At 46.9% G+C, this 23,808-nt stretch overlaps 1 protein-coding gene across 3 annotated transcripts; it reads left to right on the top strand.

The window, feature by feature from the left end:
- Positions 1-9,434: 9,434 nt before the first annotated feature.
- On the top strand, positions 9,435-22,348 carry Mpc1 (mitochondrial pyruvate carrier 1). 3 transcript variants are annotated; one of them, XM_052169930.1, is made up of 5 exons: positions 9,435-9,620; positions 13,527-13,530; positions 21,266-21,362; positions 21,544-21,676; positions 21,859-22,348. In XM_052169930.1, exons 1-5 carry the CDS (start codon positions 9,550-9,552, stop codon positions 21,881-21,883), a joined length of 330 nt encoding a protein of 109 aa, XP_052025890.1. In that variant the 5' UTR covers positions 9,435-9,549; the 3' UTR covers positions 21,884-22,348. The 3 variants fall into 3 exon arrangements, with proteins under 3 accessions (XP_052025890.1, XP_052025888.1, XP_052025889.1); XM_052169928.1 differs by lacking the exons at positions 9,435-9,620; positions 13,527-13,530 and adding an exon at positions 18,444-18,468; XM_052169929.1 differs by lacking the exons at positions 9,435-9,620; positions 13,527-13,530 and adding an exon at positions 18,519-18,542.
- The last annotated feature ends 1,460 nt before the right edge of the window (positions 22,349-23,808 follow it).

The raw sequence follows: 23,808 nt of genomic DNA, 5'->3' as shown, positions 1-23,808 counted from the left end.
AAACTCTGACCAAGTGCAAGACTGCCCCAATATGGCTCTGTACAATTCCTCCCTTTTTTTATTAATTAGAACACGAGGAGGTAGAAAACAAGTGGATAAATATCTTTCATAAGAAGGCGCGGGCCTTAACCAGGAGGGAAAGAATTGACCGTAATTCTTCTTAAATATTGTATAACGTCTTTTTCAGAGGAGGGGTAATAGGCTCCCTTATTATTTTAAGGACAGCCTCTCGACGTTAACCCCTATGCAATTAGGTGTACTTCCTGGGGACTCAGAAGCAGAACCCAACAACAGCCTAATGGAACACAGGCTTTGGGGGCTTTCCAACCTGTCAGTTACAGATGGACAGACCGATTCTGTCCCAACAGAGGTGTCCTGCTGAATTGACACCCCGGACTTCCGTGAAACCCAGCAGTGAGGATTCACACTAAAGAGCTAAAGGAGTAGTATCTCTGGGGCCAATGCTGACTGTGCTGGGAACCATGGGGGAAATGTGGCCACTGTGCCAGTTAAGGAGTTTTGATGTGGGTCACCAGAGAAGACCTTTGGGATGTGAGTTTAAGCCAATAGAATTTATTAGCCAGCAACAATGTAGCACCAAGCCTTTCTCGGGGTGAGTTTTTAAGCACAAAACCGTGCTCTGGGTTGACATACTTCAGCTAACAAGAACAGTTTCCAGAAGTGGAACTACAGAAGCCAAAAATCGAGGTAGACACGTGCCCAGAACTATGGACTTTGATGGGTTAGGTCTTTGTGTTCCTTTCGGCAGGTGGTGCTATCAGTCAGCTGCGTTCTGTGGCCCAAAAGGTGTTTTCATCACCAACTGCACTGTACTGAGGTCTGGAGCCCTGTTACAGTCTCAGCAGAGCTTCATAAGCATTTAGAAATTCTAGAATTTCTGCAATAAAATGTTTGACAAATATAAGAAGTCAAAGGTGACCATGGCATCAACGCTTGCTTACCAAACACAAGAAAGACTGAACATGCGGTGCAGGCTGTCCTGAGAAAGTTCATTTAGGACCAAGTTAGCTCTGAGGATGCTTTTACCACTAAGACTGTTGGGACATACGCCAGCATCACACACCTTAGCATGAGCACAGGTTTTTAACTGTGGTAGACAATACTATGCACATTAGATGCTAAAACTACTCCCCAGATTGAAGAGCTGGTCTCTCCAGCTGTGTAGTAATCCACGGGTTTCATGTGACTGCAACTGAGTTGCCGTGAGAGTGGATGAACCACGCAAGATGTGACGCTTCAGGCCCGTGATCCCAGCACTGGGGAAGCAGGCTCAGGGATCATGGGTTCCAGGACAGCCTGGGCTATATGGTGAGGAGTGGAACCCTGTGGGGAGGGAGAGGATGAGGGGAGGAGAGAAAGGAAGATAAGGAGAGAGATGGATAGGAGGAGAGAGAGAGATGGATAGGAGGAAAGAGAGAGATGGATAGGAGGGGAAAGGGAGATGAGGAGAGAGAGAGAGAGAGAGAGAGAGAGAGAGAGAGAGAGAGAGAGAGAGAGAGAGAGAGAGAGAGAGAGAGGTGGATAGGAGGGGAGAGAAGGTAAGAATTGACCTGAAGTGCTGTCATTTTAAAACTGTCACGTTTGCTTCAAAGCCAATCAATTCTCCCAAAGAAGGTGAGCCCACTCCGTTAATACGCCTGCACCAGATGCTTTTATGACTAGGTTAAGTTTCGGGAAACTTTTCAGTGTGACTTATGTGAGTGTTCCCTGAAGATTACATTTCATGAGATTCAAATACAGATCAAGTTTTGCCAGCTAAGATTTAGCATCTGAACTGAATCGTAGGTGTAAAATATAGGCCAGAAAGGAAATGAACGTCACTGCTGACTGCTGAGGGGACTCGCATGTGGTGGGCTCTCAGCTCCCTGGTGTAGCTGGCAGCCGCATCGTCCTGTGCTGGTTGACTCTGCTTTGGAGAAGGGTCTTCCTATATCCTCTACTTATTATTTAACAGGCTGTCTGTCATTTTATTGGGAATCCTGTGCTCCTTGTGCACTTCAGATGTGGATCCCTTAGCAGACAGATGACTGGGAAACACTGTCCCATCCTATGGCCTTCTTATTCTTCCCTTTGAGGACCAGGAATTCACAGACTTTCCTGTCAGTGCTTCAACCTCTGTTCAATATTCTTTTCAATATTCACATTCTATGTGTGGCAGTTGGGAGCCCCTAAAAGATGGCTTCCTGCTTGCTCTGTGGCTGTGGGTAGATTTCCAGTCAGTTTGCTGAGCAGACCTGTGGGGAGGAGGATGGAGGCTTGTCTTGACAGCCGCAGACCCTGCTCCTGCTGGCTGTGACCAGGGGCTCTGCTTCCTCGCTGGCGGAAGCTCTGTAAGCAGAGACCTGTCACTTTGCTGTTGGTCAGGCTTCCTGAAACTTGTTTGTTACCTGTATGGAAACGGGATTGTGCAAGAGAGGCATACATGCAGACCAGGACAAACAGCAGGAGTAGCCTCAGCCTTGACCTTCCACAAGGTCAGAAATCACCAGGGATACCGTCTGTAGCCCTTTGCCCTGCAAGAGGACATCGAAGGCATGCAGGGTCTGAGGGCTGCGACCCAGCTTATTAACCAGAGAAAGACAGCAGGTAGAGTGGCCTGAGGTTCCTTAAAGAGGAGGGGAGGAGTGGGGAGGGGGCAGGGCGGTGTGCTGTGGCATCTATGACAACACAAAGCCCTTGTTCTTTACTGTCTGGTTGGTCCTGGGAACCAGATTGGGTCCCACTTCACAGTAAGCACAAGCTCCACCATTGATTTTTTTTCCAGTTGCCATGGATACTATCCCTATGCATTCTCTTAGGAATTCAATAACCCAGAGGGTCTAACATAAGAGTTACTGTGTCCATTTTATAGATTAGGAGAGTGAGGCCCTGTAGGATTTAATGGCTTCCTCTTGCGGGCAACTCCGAGCATTCCGGGGTTGGCTTCCTCTTGCGGGCAACTCCGAGCATTCCGGGGTGCCCCAACTCAGAAAGCTCAAGTGGTCAGGACAGGATCACCAACCCCAGGCTGCAGGCTTTGGATGCAGACTGCTCTCTGTCCCTCGGTTCACCGAGTCTCGTGAGAACTCTGAAAACTACACTAACAAATATCCTGATGCAAGCGGGCTTCCTACTTACAGATTTATCCTGAGATCAGGAAGCTCCCCTTTCCGCCTGAGCTCCCGAGGCCATGGGCTGTGTCTGTGCAGGAACTAAAGCAGACTCTGGGGCTGGGATGAGAAGCCTGCTCTGTGCCATGATCTATGCCCCTCCCCCTGAGTTTTCAGTGGGGGATGTTTAGCATTTACTGTAAGTCCCCCCACAATGACTGTAGACTGGAGGTGTTTGGGGGTCCTTTGTCTCTCTGCCATTCATTCACCAGGGAGCCACAAACCTCCCTGAGAGCCTGAGAGATCCTTCTTGGTGACTTGCTTGTGGGATGAAAACCAAAACCTGGGACAGAGACAGAGAAGGAAGGCGAGTGCTTGTGTGTGATAATTTGTCAGGGCGCAACAACTTACTGCCCCCATTTTAAGTGGCTTTATTTTCTAGCCTGGGATCCTTCAGGCCACCATGAATTAAGTATTCTAATGGGCTAAGCAGACGGTTTGCAGCAGGGATAGAAACAAAGAGGACATTGGTCATTTCACAGTTACTTTCCTTTTGAGGCATGAACACAGGACACAGCAACGAAGGTAATACCTCAGGCCCTAAGTGCTATCCCAGCACCGTGCAAAGTTCACTTTTTGAGACAGGATCTATTATGTAACCCTGACTGGTCCACATAGACCAGACTGACCTCGTCGGTGTTAGAGCTCTATCTGACCCTGCATTCCTTGGGCTGGGATGCACCATGTTACCTGGACAAAAACATTTTCAATGTTTTTGGAAATGGAACATGTTTCCTGAAAACAGGAAAATGTTTTCTGGCTCTGATACAAAGAGCTGATTAGCAGGGTTGGAGAGATAGCTCAGTGGTTAAGAGCACTGACTGCTCTACCAGAGGTCCTAAATTCAATTCCCAGCAACCACATGATGGTTCACAACCATACGTGATAAGATCAACACCCTCTTCTGGGGTGTCTGAAGACAGCTACAGAGTACTTATTTATAATAATAAATAAATCGCTGGGCCTGAGCGAGCAGGGACTGAGCACACGAGGTTAACCAGAGTGAGCAGGACCAACCAGAGTGAGCAGAGGTCTTAAATTCAATTCCTAGAAACCACATGAAGGCTCACAAACATCTGTACAGCTACAGTGCACTCATATACATAAATAAATAAATCTTTTAAAAAAAAGAACACTGACTGCTCTTCAGGAGGTTCTGAGTTCAAATCTCAGCAACCACTTGGTGGCTCGCAACCATCCATAATGAGATCTGACGCCCTCTTCTGGTGTGTCTGAAGATGGCGGCGGCAGTGTACTCACATAAATAAAAAAAAATATATCTTTTTTTAAAAAATGGCTGATGCATGTTTGAGGTGACAGATCAGCCAGTGACCCTGATCTGGTCATTAACCCCAGATACATATTCCAAGATCCTGAGGGTGGGGTGCAGCTTATGTGACAGAGTTATATATTTAGCATGCACAGGGTCCTGGGTTCAAGTCCCGCAGCTGTCAGTCTAAGAGCCCTTGCAGAGGTGTCTCCTCACTGGTCGGTCCTATAAGAGTTTAGTTTTATTTAAGAAGCATGACATTTGGTTACAGCCATGTTCTAAGTTGTCATGATGGGGAAAATACGCATGGTGCTGGTGAGCACACAGGAGTTCTTCCTGATGTCACAGGTGACAGAGGCACAGCTGGGGTGACTCAGTAGGTAGGGTGCTTGCTAGTAGGTAGGCGTGGTGGAGCGTGCATGGGAGATAAGACAGCGGACTATGAAGCTCAGGGTTGTCCTAGGTTACATAGCTGGATGTCAGCCTGAGACCCTGCCTCGAAAACTCTGCTGCTAACCAAGGACCTCTGCTTCCTAGCCTGTATACTCCTGACCCCAGCACCCCATGGGGCAGACAGTGTTATCATAGGTTTGCAATACTGGATGTCCATGTACTTTCACAGGGTAGAGAAATTGGGTGTGGTCCTAAGCCTGTCAACAATATCCATTCTCAGAGGTGTCTTCTGTCCTTAATGCCACCACACGCTGGTCTTTCTTCTTTAATGTTAATTGGTCCAATCCTACGCACGGGCCAGGAAAAAGGTCCCAGAGGTCCACGTGTCCAGAGCTTGGACCCTAACTTTCTGCTACGGGGTGAGTAGAATCTTTAAGGGGTGAGACCTAGTTAGAAGGAAGTTAGGACAGTGCCGGTGTTTTAGAATTGCTTCCCTGCGGAGACATAAACTAGGTCTACTTCTCCCTATAAGGCCACACGACAATACAAGCGTAATTCCACTGAAGTCCGACCTGGGGAACCAATGAGTTTTTTGGCCTTAGGAAGCATGGGTGAGTGTGGGAGACCCCAAAACAGTGTCAGTGGATGATGGCTTCCCCACAGTGGCAGAGACGGGGGTCCTCCTTCACTCAACCTTTCTCTGGCCTGTACAGTCTAGCCCCTCCTCAGGGACAAACAAGTCCAGTTCAGGGAGAATGGCACACAAATGCCTGCAAGACACAGGAAGGCGCCGTGGGGGTCTCCGGCGAGGCTCAGTGACCCTCTTTACCCCATCTTCCCCAAGGCAATGTGAACATCAGTCAGCAGGCCCATTAGTGATGTTGTCTTGCAAGCAGACACAGCTGCGAGGAAACACCAGGACAGGTTGTAAAGACAAAGGTTTATTTGGCTTACACTTCCACATCACTGTTCATCATCGAGAGAAGTCAGGAACTCAGACAGGGCAGGAGCTGATGAGATTTGGTCTTTTGCTATGTATTGTAAGGCTAAATACTGGCCTCCAAGACCTGGTTGCCCACAGGATGAGAGAATTCCTGTGTAGACCCAAGTGACCTTGGCCCCCAAGTTATTCCTGCTTGGCAAATAAAGATGCCTACACCCTATAGCTGGGCAGAATTGAGATAGGCAGGGCTTGGCGTTCCTGGGCTTGGGTCTGAGGAGAACATTGAAGAGAAGGAGAGAAAGAAGACACCATGAGTTAGGTGAATCATAAAAGAAGGGTTGGCCAATTGGAAAGTAAGAGCAGCTCAGATGAAACATGGTGAATTATAATTCCAGATTATTAATGGGGAAATAGATTCTAATAGCTCAGAGGGTAGCTATCTGCCCAGCTCTGGTGCTGATTAAGGCTTATTATAATAAAAGTTTTGTGGAGTTATTCCGGGAACTGAATGAGCAGAGGCAGGGTAGAAGCCCCTGGTTGAGATTCAATCATTTCTATGAGGAATCTGGAGGCAGGAGCTGATGCAGAGGCCATGGAGGGGTGCTGCTTACTGGCCTGCTCTCCACGGCTTGCTCGATCTGCTTTCTTACAAAACCCAGACAGCAAGCCTAGGGACAGCAGTGCTGCCCACAGTAGCCCACCATCAATAACTACTTAAGAAAATGCCCTGCGGGCGTGCCTACAGCCTAATCTAAAGGAGGCATTTTCTCAGTGGAGGTTCCCTTCTCAGACTTTAGCTTGTTGACAAGTTGACATAAAGCGAGCCAGCACACTCTGACTCCCAGCCATGTGTTTTTGTGTGAGTTTACAGCACAGGCATGAAGTCCCCTGATCCGTGATCCTGAAGACCAATCAGAAAGCTGGTTGTGCCCATGAGAATTCACACCATGTATCGCCCTTGCTTGGTCCTTTCACAGTGTAGCATGCAGCGTCTGGAACTGAGTAGAACTTTGGACCGTAGCCTCCCTGGCAGTCTTCAGGACACCTTCCGGCACTCCAAAAGCTAGTCAGCAGACAGGGAACACTTCCGGTTCAGTTCTAGCTTTACATCTCCAAGTCTTAGGACCAAAGTGTGTGTGTGTGTGGGGGGGGGGGGGGGGCGCTTCAGCAACCGGGCTTTACTGTCTGACTTTGGCAAGCAGCCAGCTGCAGGGGCGATAGCCTTGATCGGTTTTGGAATATCTAGGGCCTCCCAGGGTCAGTAGCTCACAGGGAGGTAACCCACGTGGCTCTGGGAGCATCTCTTTCCACCCACAACTGGTCCCTTCACTCATGCTTTAACCAGGTATTGACGTGTGTCGGCACAGGCTACTGCAGAACTTTTCTTTTGGCCGCGGTGGGTATCAGACATAAAGCTTCCTAGAATTTCACAGCTGTGCCTAACCCAGTGTGAACTGATTTCCTTGCACCCTAGTCTCTCAGATGTTTCTAAATCTAGAAAACTCTCAGAAGCATTATTCTATCCATACAATGAAACATTGATTGATTGATTGATTGATTGGCTGGTTGATTGGCTGATTGATAGAGCCTCACAATGAAGCTCTAGATGTCCTAGAATGCATTAGGTAGACCAGGCTGGCCTCAAGCACAGAGATCTGCCTCCTGAGTTTTGGGATTAGAAGGCTTCACACCACGCCCAGATTACAATAAAACTTCTTTTTTACAGAGGATGGACAGGAGGACTGTCACAAGTTCCAGGCCAGCCAGGGCTACACAGTAAGAAAAGAAAATTACCTTTCTCCATCTCATGTCCCTTCCATTACACTCAGGGGAAGCCACTGACAATGCTGTCCCGATGCTGTCCCACCATGGGTATCATGCTTTACACAACAGTCCACACATTTTTTGTCCCTGCAAATAAATACTATAATTACTTAGCACCAGAACATAAATAACTTGTTTTCTTGGCTACTCACTATCTAAAGCAGACTGGCCTCAGAACTCAGAGGTCTCCCTGCCTCTGCCTCCCACCTGTCAGGACTAAAAGTGTACACTACCAGGTCTGATTACTAATTTACAGTTACTTAAGACAGGATGTCATGTAGCCCAGGGCAGCCTTGAACCGGCCCTCCTTTCTCTCTCTCACCTGCTGAGGTACACACCACCACACAAACTGGAACTCCTTGAGGACTGCTTCCATATTAAAACAAGCTGCACAAACCAGCCTATCGACGAACAGCTCTAGAAAGGGAATTGTTGGGTCAAAGGGAACGCCTATTATTAAAATTTATACATTCCCTTGAGTGCTTGGTTTAACTTCCTATGTCCGTTTCTGCCAATGCATTCCAGAGTCCATATTCCCCAGAAGCATTCTAAATTACTCAATTTTCCTCGATTTGAGACACAATCCCCAAATTGTGCTTTTGTTGTTGTTGCTGTTTGTCTTTTTAAATTTTGTTTGAGGCAGGGTTTCTCTGAGTAGCCAGGGCTACAGAACTAGCTCTAAAGACAATGCTGGCCTTGAACTCAAATCCTCCTGCCTCTGCTTCTGCAGTGGTGAGATCAGAGTTGTTCGCCACCAAGCCCAGCTTCAAGTTCGGTTTTTGTAAGGAAGAGAGCGTCCCCCTCTACTCTCAGGTCCCCCTCTACTCTCAGAAGGTTGTTAGAATAAGCCGGCAAAATTTAAACCAGAGAAAAGCTGCACATATTTACTATACACAGAAGGCGGAAGACCACAGAAGATTACCATTCGTTTAACAACATTCACCCCAAGCCCCACCCGGAGGACACGGTGCTGACCTTGAATTTCCCATCACCCTGCCTGGTTTTATGGCAGTGCAGGGGCTGGAACACAGCCAGGGCTTCCCGCTACAGACCCTGGCCTATTAGGGGAGGGTCCTCTTCGGTCTGCTTTTGGTAAACAAAGGCTGACATTTGCATGAACCTGGGGACAGGCCTCGGCAGCACCTTCCGGAGGCCCGCTCAGGTGTGGCTGCCTTGTCTTCCAAGGGAGAATTAAAGGCGGGTACGTATTTCCAGCGATCCGGTTTAAAGCGGAGGGGGACTATAACACCTTTCCTTTCCTCGGGTGTCGTGGTGGTGACAGAAAATGTACCCAGGCCCTTCTCATTACCTCTGCATTCTGCACCCCCGCCCCGCCATATCTGGGGCGTGGCTCTGAGCCTGTGCGGGTGTCCAGGCTAATGCTCCTGCAGGGTGCACACTCCGGGGACTTACGTAACCCGTGCTTTCCACACGTGGGCAGCCACACTTCTGGAGACTGAGGCTCCTAGCTATTTTTAACTGGCTCCTTCCTCTGCACTCGGTGACTCCATCCCAAACCGGTCGCTGCCGGTTTGCAGGGTCTCACTGCCTCTGTGCAGTCGCCCGCGGAGCAAAGGGACCCGCGCGGGGTAGACAGGAGCCCGACCTGTCCAACGCGCCCCGCGGAGACCCCGTTAGCTTGCCCAGTGCCCCGCGGCAGAGGAGTGTCATACTCGCAGCCCCTAGCAACCACCAGCCTTCCTGGCCACCGAGCCCTTTTACGACGGCAGCACCGCCCCGAGGGCAGGCGTGGGGGTGTGTCGACGGCTCCAGCCAATCCTGGACGCGCGCTGCGGCCTAGCGCGTTCTCATTGGTGGAGCGCCGTGCTGCCGTAAGGCTTCTCCGAGTGTCGTGAGGCGGGCGCGGGGGTGAGAGCGCAGAGGGCCTCAGCCCGCTCCGCAGTGGTGTCATCTGTCTGGGGAGCGGCTTCTCCGCCGACCGCACGGCCATGGCTGGAGCGCTACTGCGCAAAGCGGCGGAATATGTCCGGAGCAAGGACTTCCGCGACTATCTCATGAGGTGAGCGTCCCGGTAGGACGTGGGGGACCCACCCGCCGTGGGACAATCCCGCGGCGCGGTGCCAAGGTTGGGAGAGCCGCGCACGGGCGGAACGCGCTCCTACCGGTGCCCGAGGGAACGGACGGCGGATGACTCAGGGGACACAGCTCCCACCCGTGACCGAGGGGACAGCGCTCTTGGTCAGGGTGATCTAGGGAATGGCAGGGGACAAGGGACAGAGCTCCAGCCCCACGATCAGAAAGACGGGATGTGACTGGGGACCCCGCCCCAACCTGTGCGGGAGGGGACGCCGGTCCCACCCGTGCCCGAGGGGACGCAGCTCCCACCCGTGCCCGAGGGGACCGCAGGCGACCGCAGGCGACCGAGGGGACAGCGCTCCCAGCCGAGACTGGGAGGACAGCAAGTGACCTAGCGGACAGCGCTCCCGGACGGGACGACCTAGGGAATGGCAGGTGACAGGGGAGACGCGGTGTGACCGCAGGGACGCCGCTCCGGCTCGTGACCGGGCGAACCCCGCTCCCGGGCAGGCGGGCAGGATGCCCTTGCGTGGGTTGACGTGGGGACACTGGGTGCTAACACCACCCTCGTCGTCTCCCCATCGTCACCGGCCGGGGACTTGGCGGGAGCGGTGCTGCTGGAGTGAGCCTGGGTAAAGGGAGGTTAGAATTCACAGCACCGAGGTCGGTTTTTTTCCGTTTGGTGGCGCGTGGGGGGGAGGGGGAGGGGACGACCGGTGTTGGTCGGTCACTGTCACGCAGGGCGTCCGAGAACAGGCTTTTACTTTGCAAGGGGTGTGTGTGTGTGTCGCGAGGGCTTGACATGGAGAGATTGAAGAAGCAGCGCTTTCCAGAATTCATTTTCGGTTGTGATCTCCCGGTGCCTGATTCTATTTTAAGTATCTCACAGAGTTTAGAAACAGATTACAATATTTCCAAGCATAGTCTTATTTCCTTGTGATTTTTTTAAAGTTAGATGAGCGGAGGGGCTGCTTTTACATTTTCTTTTCGATCGACACTGCTGAGCCTGGCAGTGGTGCGTACACCTTCATTTCCAGCGCAAGGGAGGCAGAAGCTGCAGGATCTCTGGAGTTGAAGGCCAGCCTACTGCAGTATTGGAGCGACTAGTATATATTTAGTGCCTTGGGTATCTAACTGTCTTACTCATCAGCCTTCACCATCTTGATTAGTATGTCTTTTCCTCTGAGAGGAGCTTCTGTTTGCCTGGGCCCTGGCTTCCTGCTCGGACTCAATTAGCTGCAACCCCTTCAACCCCAGAGCACCATGCTGCTGCACTTGGCTTTTGATAAGACTCTCAGAGCAAGAACTTTCTAGATTTCTAGGTCTGTTTTCTTAATAGTTCTTTTTTTTTTTCCTTTTTTTTCTTGTTTAATGTTGAGTCTCAAACTCAGGTCCTGTGCCTTACAAGGCCCACAAAGTTATACTCTCAGCCCTCAATACTTATTTTATGTGTTTCATGTGTACCTGAGTATATGTACCTATGGAGGTCAGAACAGGCATCAGATCTGGAACAAGCATGCAGACATGTGAGCCTCCATGTGGGTGCTGGCAGTGGAAACCAGGTCTTTTGTAGAAGCAGAAGCCACCTCACCAACCACTTTCTTAGTTTTCGTTTTGGGTGTTTTGTTTTAAAGATTTATTTATTTCATGTATGTGAGTACACTGTCGATGTCTTCAGACACACTAGAAGAGTGCATCGGATCCCGTGACAGATGGTCACCATGTGGTTGCTGGGATTTGAACTCAGGACCTCTGGCAAAGCTGTCAGTGCTCTTAACTGCTGAGCCATCTCTCCAGCCCTGTTTTGTTTTTTGAGACAAGATCTCTACGTTCTGGAACTCACTAGACCAGGTTGGACTTGAACTCACAAAGATCTGCCTGCCTCTGCCTCCTGAGTGCTGGGAATAAGGCTTTTCAACGTTGTCCTCTCTAAAAAAACTATTTCCTTATGTACCTTACTGACAGAAAGTTTATATTTAGAGCAGAGGTGACTGTACGTACGTACTTACATGTATACACACACAAACACACACACACACACACATATTCTCTGTCTCTCATATACACATTCTCTCTCTCTTTCCTTTCTCCGTCTCTGTTTTTCTCTCTCTGTCTCTGTCTCTCTCTCTTTCTCTCATTCTCTCTCACTCTCACACACACACACACAACTTTCGTATGTATCACATGTTCCTTAGATAGAACCCAGGTTGTCCACTGCTTTAACATCGTACTCAGCGTACTTACAGCTCTGAGCTTAGTGAGATGTTGGCAGTGAATATTTTCAAGTTAATAAGGTGTTCTATCTAAGTTGACTTTAACTTCTGAGTTCTCAAGAAAGTTTTGTTTATATTATTTACCCAAATGAAAAGTTGTAGGAGATAAAAGGAATGCTTCCTAAACATGGGATCTTAGAGTTGGGGATCACCTCGCACTTTGCCTGCCATATGAGAACTGATATTTAGACCAATTAGAAAACCTGGGGTCTGGCCGGGCAGTGGTGGTGCACGCCTGTAATCCCAGCACTCTGGGAGGCAGAGGCAGGCGGATTTCTGAGTTCGAGGCCAGCCTAGTCTACAGAGTGAGTTCCAGGACAGCCAGGGCTACACAGAGAAACCCTGTCTCGAAAAAACCGAAAAAAGAAAAAGAGAAAGAAAGAAAGAAAGAAAGAAAGAAAGAAAGAAAGAAAGAGAGAGAGAAAGAAAACAAACCTGAGGTCTCTTCAACACTCAACTCGTGGGGCCAAAGCAGACCTGTCAGCTTAGGATTGCTGCACAGAATCATGGTGCACAGAGTGGCTTGAAAGACTTGCAGGGTTGGGGTGCTTTTGGAGTACCTTTTTAGGGGAGGTAGAGGCTGGGGTTGGGGGTGAGACAAATTTTCATTCTGTAGCCTCAGTGGGCCTGGAACTTGCTTTCTAGATCAGGCTGACCTTGAACTCATAGAGACCTGCTTGCCTCTGCCTCCCAAAAGCTCGGAGTAAAGGTGTGCACTGCCACACCCAGCCTGGTGCGCACTGGACAATAGGAAATGAGCTTAGGGGAAAAACCCTTGAGCCAGCTAATCACTAATGAACCAAACTTCTTACAGAATAGTAGAATCAGCTCTTGATTAAAGTGGTAGTACTCACTGTGGTTCTCAGTGTGGAATGAATGGTGAAGGGCAGCTGACTGCTTACAGGGTAGGTGTATTAAAGGGAATATGCAGATAGTCCCTAATACTATTGTTTTCACATCATATAAGAAGTTCTGACTAATGCAGTTTAAAGAAAGATAGCCATACATATTGGAAGAAAGCAGCAAAACTTAAAGATGACATGATTGTCTATGTAGACAATCCAAAAGGACCAAAGATTTTATGCAACAAATGATATTGGTAAGGACTAGGGTCAATTGCTTTCCTACATACTTTCAACTAATAAATGCAATTTGAAAATAAAATACAGTGTCATTTACATGATCACATTCAAAGGCTGGAGATTGATGGATGAATCCAGGGCCTTGTGCATGTTAAACATGCATTCTACCACTAAGCTACATACCTTGCTCCTAAGTGAATTAGATTTAGATAAAAAAATCTAGAAAAATGATATGTAAGAGCTATCTTTAAAACAAAAAATTGTGCGAGATCTCGAAGGTGTCAATGGGAGGAGCTGCTCCATGTCCGTGCATAGAGAGACTGTACTCTCAGGGTGCCCGTCCTTCCCAGCTTACCTTAGAGACTCAGTGCAGTGCCAGACAGAGTCTAATGTCAGCAAAGAAAGTCTAATTTGTGGCTATCAGTAAATGCATTCTGGGCTTACTGTAAAATTTGATGCCCAGCAACACAAGAATGAGAGTAAATTGGTAAGATAGATATATGGTGTTCAGAAGGCCCAGTGTATCCAGTGCAGTACTGTGGAAGAACAAGGCTGCAAGGCTGACAATAGCCAGTTTTACATTTTACTGTAAAGCTACAGCAGTCAAGCCTGTGCTGCTAGGGCTGGAATGCACAAACAGGCCAACGGCACAGGCTAGACAGGTCATAAGTAAACATGTAAGTACTGACAGCTGAACATCCACCAAGAATAACCTTCAACAAATGGCCATCCACGTTAAATAAAACACTTAGACACATCCTATGCCTTTAACAAAGAATTACTCAGTTTACACTTATAGATGAAAACATGGAAGTGCAAACTATAGACTATGGGGAAAAAAAATCTAAAGAATCTGGGTTTTGCAGTGACTTTTTAGAGAGAATTTCCAAAGGCATGATCCCTGAAAGAAAGAATGGGTGGATTGCCTTCAGTAAGACTGAACCGTCAGCTGGACACGTGGCCGCTGCCTGTAAATGCCATACTCGGTGTGAGGCAAGACGGCTGAGAATGCCAAATGAGCCTGGGCTACCTGAGGAGACCTTGTCTCAGAAAACAATTTAAAAATATCCGCTGTGTGAAAGAGAAGATAGAAGCCACAGACCTAAAGAAGTATTTGAACAAGATGACTGGTAAAGGACTGTTACCCAAAATACAGGAGTTCCTAAGACAACTAAATTGAAACAGGCTAAATGTTGTAACAGATACCACATAATTACAGATAACCTGCAATTAAAAGCAGGATAGCATTCACCTGGGGTGGTAGCTGAGTTTTGTGCTGTCTGGTTTTTATCTTATCTTGATAGAGGCTAGAGGAGGGAACTGACTGAGAAAATGTCTTTGTAAGGCCGCTGTAGCTAGCCTGTATGGCATTTTTTTTGTTGTTGTTCATTTCTTCTTTTTTTTTTTTAAGAGTTTTTTATTGACTTATTAATTTACTATATATTAGTACACTGTAGCTGTCTTCAGACACTACAGAAGAGGGTGCCAGATTTTTTGTTATGGATGGTTGTGAGCCACCATGTGGTTGCTGGGATTTGAACTCAGGATCTTCGGAAGAGCAGTCAGTCAGTCAGTGCTCTTAACCACTGAGCCATCTCTCCAGCCCCTGTATGGCATTTTCTTAATTGGTGACTGACTGGGAGGGCCAGGTCCCCCTGTGGGCTGGTGCTTCTGGAGCTGAAGGGAAGCTGGCTGAGCGGGCCAGGGAGCAAGCTAAGCAGCTGCGTCCTCCGCCGCTGGCAGCATTGGCATCAGCTCCTCCCTCACTCCCGGCCTTGGCTCTACTCAGTTCTTCTCCCCCTTCCCCCCGCCCAACCGCCTTGGATGGTGGGCCATTGCCTGAACCTGGGCTCAGACTACACATTCTCCCCCCATGGCGCTTTTGTTCCTGGTGATCTTCACTTGTCACTGTATAGAAATACAAAGACTAAAGTGGTCTTTAGAACATTAAAAGTAGCTGGCGAGAGGCCTGGTGGGAGCCAGACTTCCTTAAACCCAGTACTTGGGAGACAGAGGGAGGCAGATGGGTCTCTGCAAGTTCAGAGCTAGACTGGTGTACTCCACAGCTGAATTCCAGACCAGCCAAGGATACATAATGAGACTGTCTTAGTTAAGGTTTGCATTGTTGTAAAGAGACATGACCAAGGACTCTCCTGTAAAGGACAACATTTAAATGGAACTGACTGGCTTACAGTTTCAGAGGTTCAGTCCATTATCATTATGGTGGGGAGCATGGTGCTGCAGGAGCAGAGAGCTCTACATCTTTATCTGAAGGCCACTGGGAGAGACTGGCTCCTCAGGCAGCTAGGAGGAAGCTCTAAAAGCCCACCCCCACAGTGACACAGTTCCTCGAACAAGGCCACACTTCCTAGTAGTGCCACTTGTTGGGCCAAGCATATTCAAACTACCACAGAGATCCTGTCTCAAAAGGGGGGATTGGCCTGGGTCCCTGTAGCTGCAACACTGGGGCAGTGGAGATGGGCAGATTTCTGGGGTTTGCTGGCCAGTATGCCTAGTCTACTTTGCATTGTCCATGCCAATGCAAAGAAACAACTGAGATGCAGAGGGAAGCACCAGAGGAATGATAGTTGAGGCTGTCTTCTGTCTTACACATACATGCACATAAATAACGCACACACAGGTTTGCATGCACCTTCTTTGGTACCTTAAACCCGAGGTCACACTCCTGCCCAGCTCTGCAAGTAAACATGTTAATTATTTAAGGAGTGTTGGTCTAAAACTGGTAATACAAAGCTGATTTATCCTAAAGTGACCTAATCTTTCTCCTTCCCCTCTGAAGTTCAAGGACACCAAGATCAGGATAACTAAGATATTTTAAAAAATCCAGGAACAATGAGACTTGGCAACAGCTCACCCAATGATGGAACTGAGAGGCTGCCCCTCAAGTGAGAGAAATTACTTCATAGCCAGAGATGAACACACCCCCACCCCCACCCTGCCAGTTATTTTCCACAGCAAGACCACACAGAACCAGGCCTAAGAGAAGGATCACCCAGCGCCCCTGACCCAGCGCCCCTGACCACCTCTGCTTGCTGTGCAGTGTCTGGTCCCTACTTTATCCCTTCACCAGTAGAACCTCAAGCTATTGGCGGGATAGTGCTGGTCCCCGGCTCCTCCTGTCCAGCTGTATGGAAGAACGTGCCTCATGCCACACCTTTGGGGAGCTCTTGGAGCTGTAAGTCACTGCCTGATTCCGGAGAGCTCAGCCCACTGTGGGCAGTGCCACACCTGGGCACATGGTCCTAGGCTGTGTAAGGAGTGAGCCACCGATGGAGGGCAGCCAAGAAGCAGTGTTCCTGTGGCTCTCCTTCCATTCTGCCCCTAAGTTCCTGTCGGCATTTTTGCTCTGACTTCCGTTCCTGATGGATTGTAGGCCACCATCTGAAGTAGGCTCCTCTCCAGGTTGTTTTGACTATGCTCTGTGTCACAGCAACAGAAAACAAAGTAGGATGGATTTCAATGGTGTGACATTCTGGGAAAGGCAAAATTAGGGTCAGGAAAGGGGTTAGGAGTTGGGCAAGAGAAGGATGAAAGGCAGAGTGCAGAGGATTTTTAGGGCAGAACTACTAGTGACCTTGTCTGATAGAGCATCCAAACCCAGAGAACAGTTTCTCGTCAATGGCAGTTGGAGTTCGCTGTGTCAACCCAAGAAAGCAATGCAGGTTTTTTTTCATATTCAACTGAAAGAAAGCAGATGATCAAATAAAGGGAAAATCAAGTATATTTTCCACACGATTTTCATTACTGCTTTAAGTTATATAGTTAGGAAACTAGCCATGCTTGCCACCTGGTGATCTGTATGGTGCTTTAAAAGCATGCACTGTTACATAATGGCAGGAGGCACAAGTGTGTGTGTGTACCTCACATAGTGTATATGCCTAAAGCATGGAACATTATCCTATACTCTTTGTTTTGTTATATATGGGTCTGTAATGAGACCCCTGCGGAGTCCAGAAGAATATTAGATCACCTAGAATTAGAATTGCAGAGAGTTAGTAATGAGCTGCCCAAACAAATTCTGGTGTCTAGAAGAATAGCTGAGCTGTCTCTCTAGCCCTCACTTTTCAGATTTTGGTTTATGTGTATAGTTGTGAGTCTGCATAAGGAGATCTTTGTACCACCTGCATGCAGCTGCCCACATGAGACCACAGAAGGCATAGGGTCCTCTGGAGCTGGAGTTATAGATGGTTGTAAGCCTGAAAATGGATACTGGGAACTGAACCTAGGTCCTCTGTAAAAGCAGCAGATGGTCTTAACTAAGTGATCTCTCCTCTAGCCCTACAAAACTTTTGTTTTAAAAATCTTTTTTTAGCCAGATGGTGGTGGTGCATACCTTTAGTCCCAGCACTCAGGAGGCAGAGGAAAACAAATATCTTGAGTTGGAGGCCAGCCTAGTCTATAGAGCAAGTTCTAGAACAGCCAGGGTTACAGAGAGAAACCCAGACTCTCATAAAATAAAATAAGATAAAATAAAATAAAGTGGTTTTGTGTTTATTTTTTAAAGATAGGAAAATTCAGCATTCAGGAAAATATCACCATTGCTTAATACATTCACTGATTGATTCAACAATTACTTTGCACACCAGGTGCCATTTTAGGTATTTCAGTTATAAGAAAAATACAGACCTTTGATGAGACTAACTTTATGTGACAGTGAAAGTTCATTGCTATTAGAGTTCAGCAGTGTTCCCAAGGCTGCAGTGACACACTGGCCTGCACTTGAACGGTGGCAAGTCCAAACTGAGATGATCATTAAGTATGGAATCACACTAGGCTCCAAATAATGAGTACAAAGGTATGTAAGTAGGCAATTGGTAACTTTAGCGATGACATGTTCATATTACAGTGTTGCTTACATATTAGGATAACTTTAAGAATTTGTATCTCACACACATTCTCTCATCAGGTCTCACTATATAGGTCAAGCCTTAAACTTGCTTTGTACCTTAAATAATCTCTAACTGACGTTCCTCCTGCCGGAGCCTCCTGAGTGCTAAAATTAAAGATGTGCACTCGTACTCTGCTCTTTACTTCAGATGATTTGCAGAAAAATTTAATTACATATTCATCCCAAGTGTTTATTCACATTGTATTTTTATTAGGCAGCTCAGATCTAAAGATGAAGCATATTTTTATAGAATAAATTGATTTCACCTGTTATTACATATGATTCCTTTAAAAAAACCTGTGTGAGGAGGTTCCTGTGTCATAGCACATTTGTGAAGGTCAGAGACAACTATGTGGGTCTCAGGAATCAGCCGCAGGCTGTTAGGCCTGGTGGTTAGGCATCTGCTTGATTATATGCTCAGACAAAAACACACTGTGGCTGAAATGTAAATGCATGTGAGTTTGAAATGGACTAGAATCATATGGAAGTATCTGATTCTTTTTCTTTTTGTTTTATTCCCTCCATGTCTCTTCTGTCTGAACCTTGATGACTCCACGAAATAGTACGGTAAGAAACTGTAGCCCTTCTGGGCCCTTGCGGACTCTGCTTTCCTAGAGTTAAGATGGCTCCCACGGTAGATGGTAAGCTGCAGGTGAAGCGCATTCTGGGCCCTGCCTCTGTGGACCACAGCTCTCCTGTGTTTACAAAGGAGCCTGCACCACTTCCTTAACACAGTCACCTCAGAATGGGGCAGCCAGGCAGAGAGGAGGGGCACATGGAACTTGTCCCCATGGCTTGCTTCCAAATACAAAGGGAGATCTCATACAATGCTGCTGTTTCTGTTTCAACTTTATATAGCTACACTAAAAATCGCCAAGTAAAAACATCTTTTCATGTAATTGATAAATAAATACTAATCACAGAAATTCCTTATTTTTCTATAATTTGACTTCAATCTCTGACAGACTAGACCAGATACATATTTTAGATTAGGGAAGAGAGAATTAAAATTTGTACCAGATAGAAAATGTACATTATAGGGCTGGAGAGAGCGCTCAGAGGGTAAGAGCACTGGCTGCTCTTCAGGGGTCCCAGGTTCAATTCCCAGCAACCACATGATTGCCTTACAACTAGGATTCAACCAATGCCTTCTTCTGGCATGCAGCTCTGCATGCAGATGGAGCACTCATGCATAAAATAAATACATCTTAAAAGAAAGAAAATATGCATTATAAGCTTTCTTTTTTGAAATAGTTTCTGCCTTATGTGTGTTTGTTGGTAGCAGAGACTCACTATGTAGACCAGGTTGACTTATGTATCTGTTTGTTTATCCAGTCAGTCATTTGAGACAGGGTTGGCCTTGGCTGGCTTGGCCTTGGCTTGGCTGGCTTTGATATGTAGACCAGGTTAGCTTCTAACTGAGATCCCCACTGCCTCTGCCTCCCAAAGCTGGGACCAAATAAATCTTTAAAAAAGAAAAAGATTTTAAATGTATTTCACAGTCTGTGTCCATGACAGTCTATGGCAGCAGGAGAGCCAGTGAAGGCCTGTCTAGTTAGTGTGTTCAAACTCTATGCAAACAATTTTATTTTGTTTATTTTAAAGATTTGTTATTATATCTAAGTACACTATAGCTGTCTTCAGACACACCAGAAGAGGTCATCTGATCCCATTACAGTGAGTTTCCATGTGGTTGCTGGGATTTGAACTCAGGACCTTCAGAAGAGCAGTCAGTGCTCTTAACCGCTGAGCCATCTCTCCAGCCATGCAAACAATTTTAATTCTGTTGACAAAGACCATGGGATGGATAAATTTTTCCTTCAGAAATGAAATTAGACTTGGCTGCTATTAAATGGCTCAATTTTGTTTACTTTATATGTGGATAGTTTTAGAACAGAAATTATCTACTTTAAAAAAAATTACTTCAAAAGTATTTTCAAAGAGTCTTAATTTCTTAGTGCCTGGCTGTAGATTTTCAAATTCATATATAGGCTAAAAAATATTTATTTGGACTGTAGTGATGGCTCAGCCAATAAAAGTGGGTGTTCTTGGACAGGCCCTGGGTGGCTGCGTTGCTTAGCCCACAACCAGTTGTAACTAGTTCCAGGGTATCTGATGGCCTCTTCTGAACTCCAAGGACACCAACACTTAGATCTATAGATACCCCCACACACAAACAAATACATATGCACAAAAATTTTTAAACATCTTTTAAGTCAGACATGGTGATGTGTGCTTTTAATCCCAGTCAAAGCATCGAGATTTTTGTGAGTTGGCGCTAGCTTGGTCTACATAGTAAGTTTTAGTCTCCAGCACTACATAATGAGACCATGTCTCAAATAATAAAATCAAGCCACATCATGGTGGTGTAGCATGCCTTTAATTCCAGCACTTGGGAGGCAGAGGCAGGTAGATTTCTGAGTTTGGGGCCAGCCTGGCTTATCGACTGAGTTGCAGGACAGCCAGGGCTACACAGAGAAACCCTAGCTCTTGAAAAACAAACCAACAACAATAAAAAATTAATCAATTTTTTAAAATGCAGCCTTACCCAGGCGGTGGTGGCGCACGCCTGTAATCCCAGCACTCTGGGAGGCAGAGGCAGGTGGATCTGAGTTTGAAGCCAGCCTGGTCTACAGAGTGAGTTCCAGGGCAGCCAGGGCTACACAGAGAAACCCTGTCTCGAAAAAACCAAATCCAAAAAACAAAACAAAACAAAAAAAAAGCAGCCTTAAATAAATAAAAAGGTATTATTTCCTTAGAAAAGGTGTCCAGGGCTGGGAGATGACTCAGTGTTAAAAGCACTGTTTGCTCTTCCAGTGGTCCTGAGTTCATTTCCCAGGAACTCCGTGGTACCTCACAATCATCCAAAATGAGATCTGACGCCCTCTTCTGGCCTGCAGGCATGTATTCGGATAGAGCACTCATATGTATAAAAAAAATAAAATCTTAAAAAAAAACCCAATAAAGTGTCCAATTTAAGCTCTGTATTTTATTAATAATTTAATGAAAAAAAAATAATTTAATGAAAATTTGGGGGAAAGCATTTTGATAGTAGAAACATTATAAACAGTAGTTATAACAAGGTTTAAATTATGTAGGTATTAATAGATGATGTAAGAAGTTGGTATCATTTTCCAGTTCTCTGAGTGGGTAATGAAAGACTGCTGACTTGTAATGTGGAAATTATTAGTAAGGAGCTTGAGTAACTGGGAAGCACGTGCAGCTGTGAAACTGTAGTCGGTTAACCTGAAGGCAGGAGGGCGAGGTGCCTTTCACTCGTCTGTGTTGTTTCAAGTGGTGGGGTGCAGCTGTTCATGGTCTCTCTCTAACTTCCCCGCCCTTCTTCCCCTCTCCTCTACTGTAGCACTTCTGGGGCCCAGTTGCCAACTGGGGTCTCCCCATTGCTGCTTTCAATGACATGAAGAAATCTCCAGAGATTATCAGTGGGCGGATGACTTTCGGTAAGAGCATGCTGAGGAGAAGGAGGGCTTTGCACAGGCCGGCTCAGCACGGGTTATGGCTGCCAGGGTGCAGAGGTGGAAAGGTTCTTGTCCACTAGGGCGGTGGATATGTTGACTGTTGTCTCCATCCTTCCGCCCAGTAGCCTAGATATTCATGCTCTTCGTTGTGGTGTTTCTGCAGCCCTCAGTTGCTATTCTCTGGCGTTCATGAGATTTGCCTACAAGGTGCAGCCTCGGAACTGGCTTCTGTTTGCGTGCCATGTAACTAACGAAGTAGCACAGCTCATTCAGGGCGGACGACTCATCAGCTTCGAGTAAGCAGACTTCATGTACTCCATTAAAGACAACATAAAAACTAACATGGAGGAGGAGGAGGAGGTACCATTGTCACAAAGCCGCGTTAGAGAAGCCACATGGCTTCTAAAGCCATGCAGGGCCTCTGGAGCTGGCAGGAGGAGACTTGTTTCTCATTGAAATTGTCTCCGATTATTTCCAGGATGAGTAAGAAGCCATCTGCGTAGCAGTGCAAGGACCAGCTCGAGAAAGGGCCAGCTCCAGTCCCTGCTGCAGCCACAGATCACGTCAGCATGAACAGTCGTGCTGAGGGGAAAACACAGAACGCTATCTTTATGACCATGCCAACATTATTGAATAGCCGAGAGTCTCTAAACCAGCTCTCTGCTGCCTTATCAATGCTAAACTTTATTTGTCTTCATCAAGAGTAGTTCAAAATATGCAACTAATTTAATAATTTTGAATGATGGTTTTCTCTATAGCAATCTGTAGTAATATGTATATTATCTATTGGGATTTGTGTAATAAAAACATCTAAGGGAACAAAATTTTATAACACAAGCATTTAATGACAATAGTGTAACCCTCAGTTGGTCACATGTCTACACATAATTTCCAGTGATAACAAGTATCGGTGTTTTCCACATGTAATTCAGATCTGTACCTTAATGGCAATAAATGGTTTAAATATTTACTATTTGAGTGTGACTGTCTATCTTGCTGTGTTGGTTCGGAAACTGCAGAAGTAAATGTGTGAAAGGATAGTTTCCAGAGAAACAGGGCTCCTAGAAACTGTTGCTGTGACTGTGAAGTGGAGAGCTGGAGAGGCTGTTCTGCGCAGAGTACCCTGGCTGTCACGGTGCACACGCCTGAGTCGCTGTTCTCTCTTAGCCTCAGCCTTTTGAAGCAAGGAAACTCCTTTTTTGGTGGTGATGGTGGTAGCAGGGGTGGGGTGGGGCTCTCCCACCAAGCTGCATCTGCAGCCACAGCCCAGACAGCCCCACTGGGAATGATGCCAGTGCACGGCTGTCATGGACTCCTAGCACAGACACCCAAAGAGCCAGCCCTGGGCGCCTTGGGTTGTCCCATTCAGCTTACAATTTCTTGTGCTTTGTTTATTATGTAGAGTGCAGTTACAGAAAACAATGTCGCCTTTGACCCTCAGGGGTAGCCCCGCCCCTCACAACTTTTATACACTTGAATCTTGTTCTTTTAACCTTTGGGGAAAGTTCTGACTTAGTCTTGAACACTGAGGAAAGTATCTCTAAACCAGCTCTCTGCTGCCTTATCAATGCTAAACTTTGTCTTCATCAAGAGTAGTTCAAAATATGCAACTGATTTAATAATTTTGAATGATGGTTTTCTCTATAGCAATCTGTAGTAATATGTATATTATCTTCTGAAGCAAGGAAACTCCTTTTTTGGTGGTGATGGTGGTAGCAGGGGTGGGGTGGGGCTGAGGAAAAAGCCCAGGGCTGTTCACAATCTCTCAGGAAGACTGGCCAGCTTACCAAGGCTAATCATGGAGAGGAGCCCAGCCGGAAACACAGAGCTACACAGACACAGCAATAGGAGAGCAGATGGGAGCCAGAGGACCCTTAAAGCAAGTTCAGTGAAGGCTTCTCACAACACATTTCATCATGAAACCCAGATTCTTGCCAGAGAGGAGCTCAGCACATAAAGACCCTTGCTGTCAAGCCTGGAGACCTTTGCTTCCCCATCCCACAAGGTGAGGAGAACAGATTCCTGCCAATTGTTCTCTGCATCCCAACTCAAGCCACTGTGTATGAGCGCACACATGTGCACATAGGTAAAATAAACATAGGACTTAATTTTTAAAAAGCTTTATTTGCAAATGTGACTGCCAGCCCTGGGAGGCTCCAGCTACACTCCTTTACCCTGGGAATCGGCAGGCTTTGTCTTGTGGTGGCATTATCTATCACACATTGGATTGATTCCTGGTTTGCTGATCAGAGAGGATGTCTCAAGGCTTAGAATGCAGATCCAACCTTTTCAGGACAGCTTGTGGCCTCAGCCTTGTGTGTGTCAGAGAACAGGCAGGTAAAGCGGGCACTGGAGAGGGTGGCATTAAAGGAATGGTGTTGCATGGAGTTTTAAAAATGACGCTACTGCCCCTGCCCAGGACTGCTGC

This window comes from Apodemus sylvaticus, chromosome 23, assembly GCF_947179515.1.
Source record: "Apodemus sylvaticus chromosome 23, mApoSyl1.1, whole genome shotgun sequence".
Classification (NCBI taxonomy): Eukaryota; Metazoa; Chordata; class Mammalia; order Rodentia; family Muridae; genus Apodemus; species Apodemus sylvaticus.
The sequence above is the reverse complement of the archived record's forward strand: the minus strand, read 5'-3'. Positions and strand labels throughout refer to the sequence as shown.

Bases quoted from the DNA above. Each gene is read 5' to 3' on its own strand.
- Mpc1 (XM_052169930.1), top strand. From the start codon at position 9,550: ATGGCTGGAGCGCTACTGCGCAAAGCGGCGGAATATGTCCGGAGCAAG. The intron at 21,363-21,543 runs GTAAGAGCATGC...GTGTTTCTGCAG, and splicing joins CAGTGGGCGGATGACTTTCG to CCCTCAGTTGCTATTCTCTG. The intron at 21,677-21,858 runs GTAAGCAGACTT...GATTATTTCCAG, and splicing joins GGACGACTCATCAGCTTCGA to GATGAGTAAGAAGCCATCTG.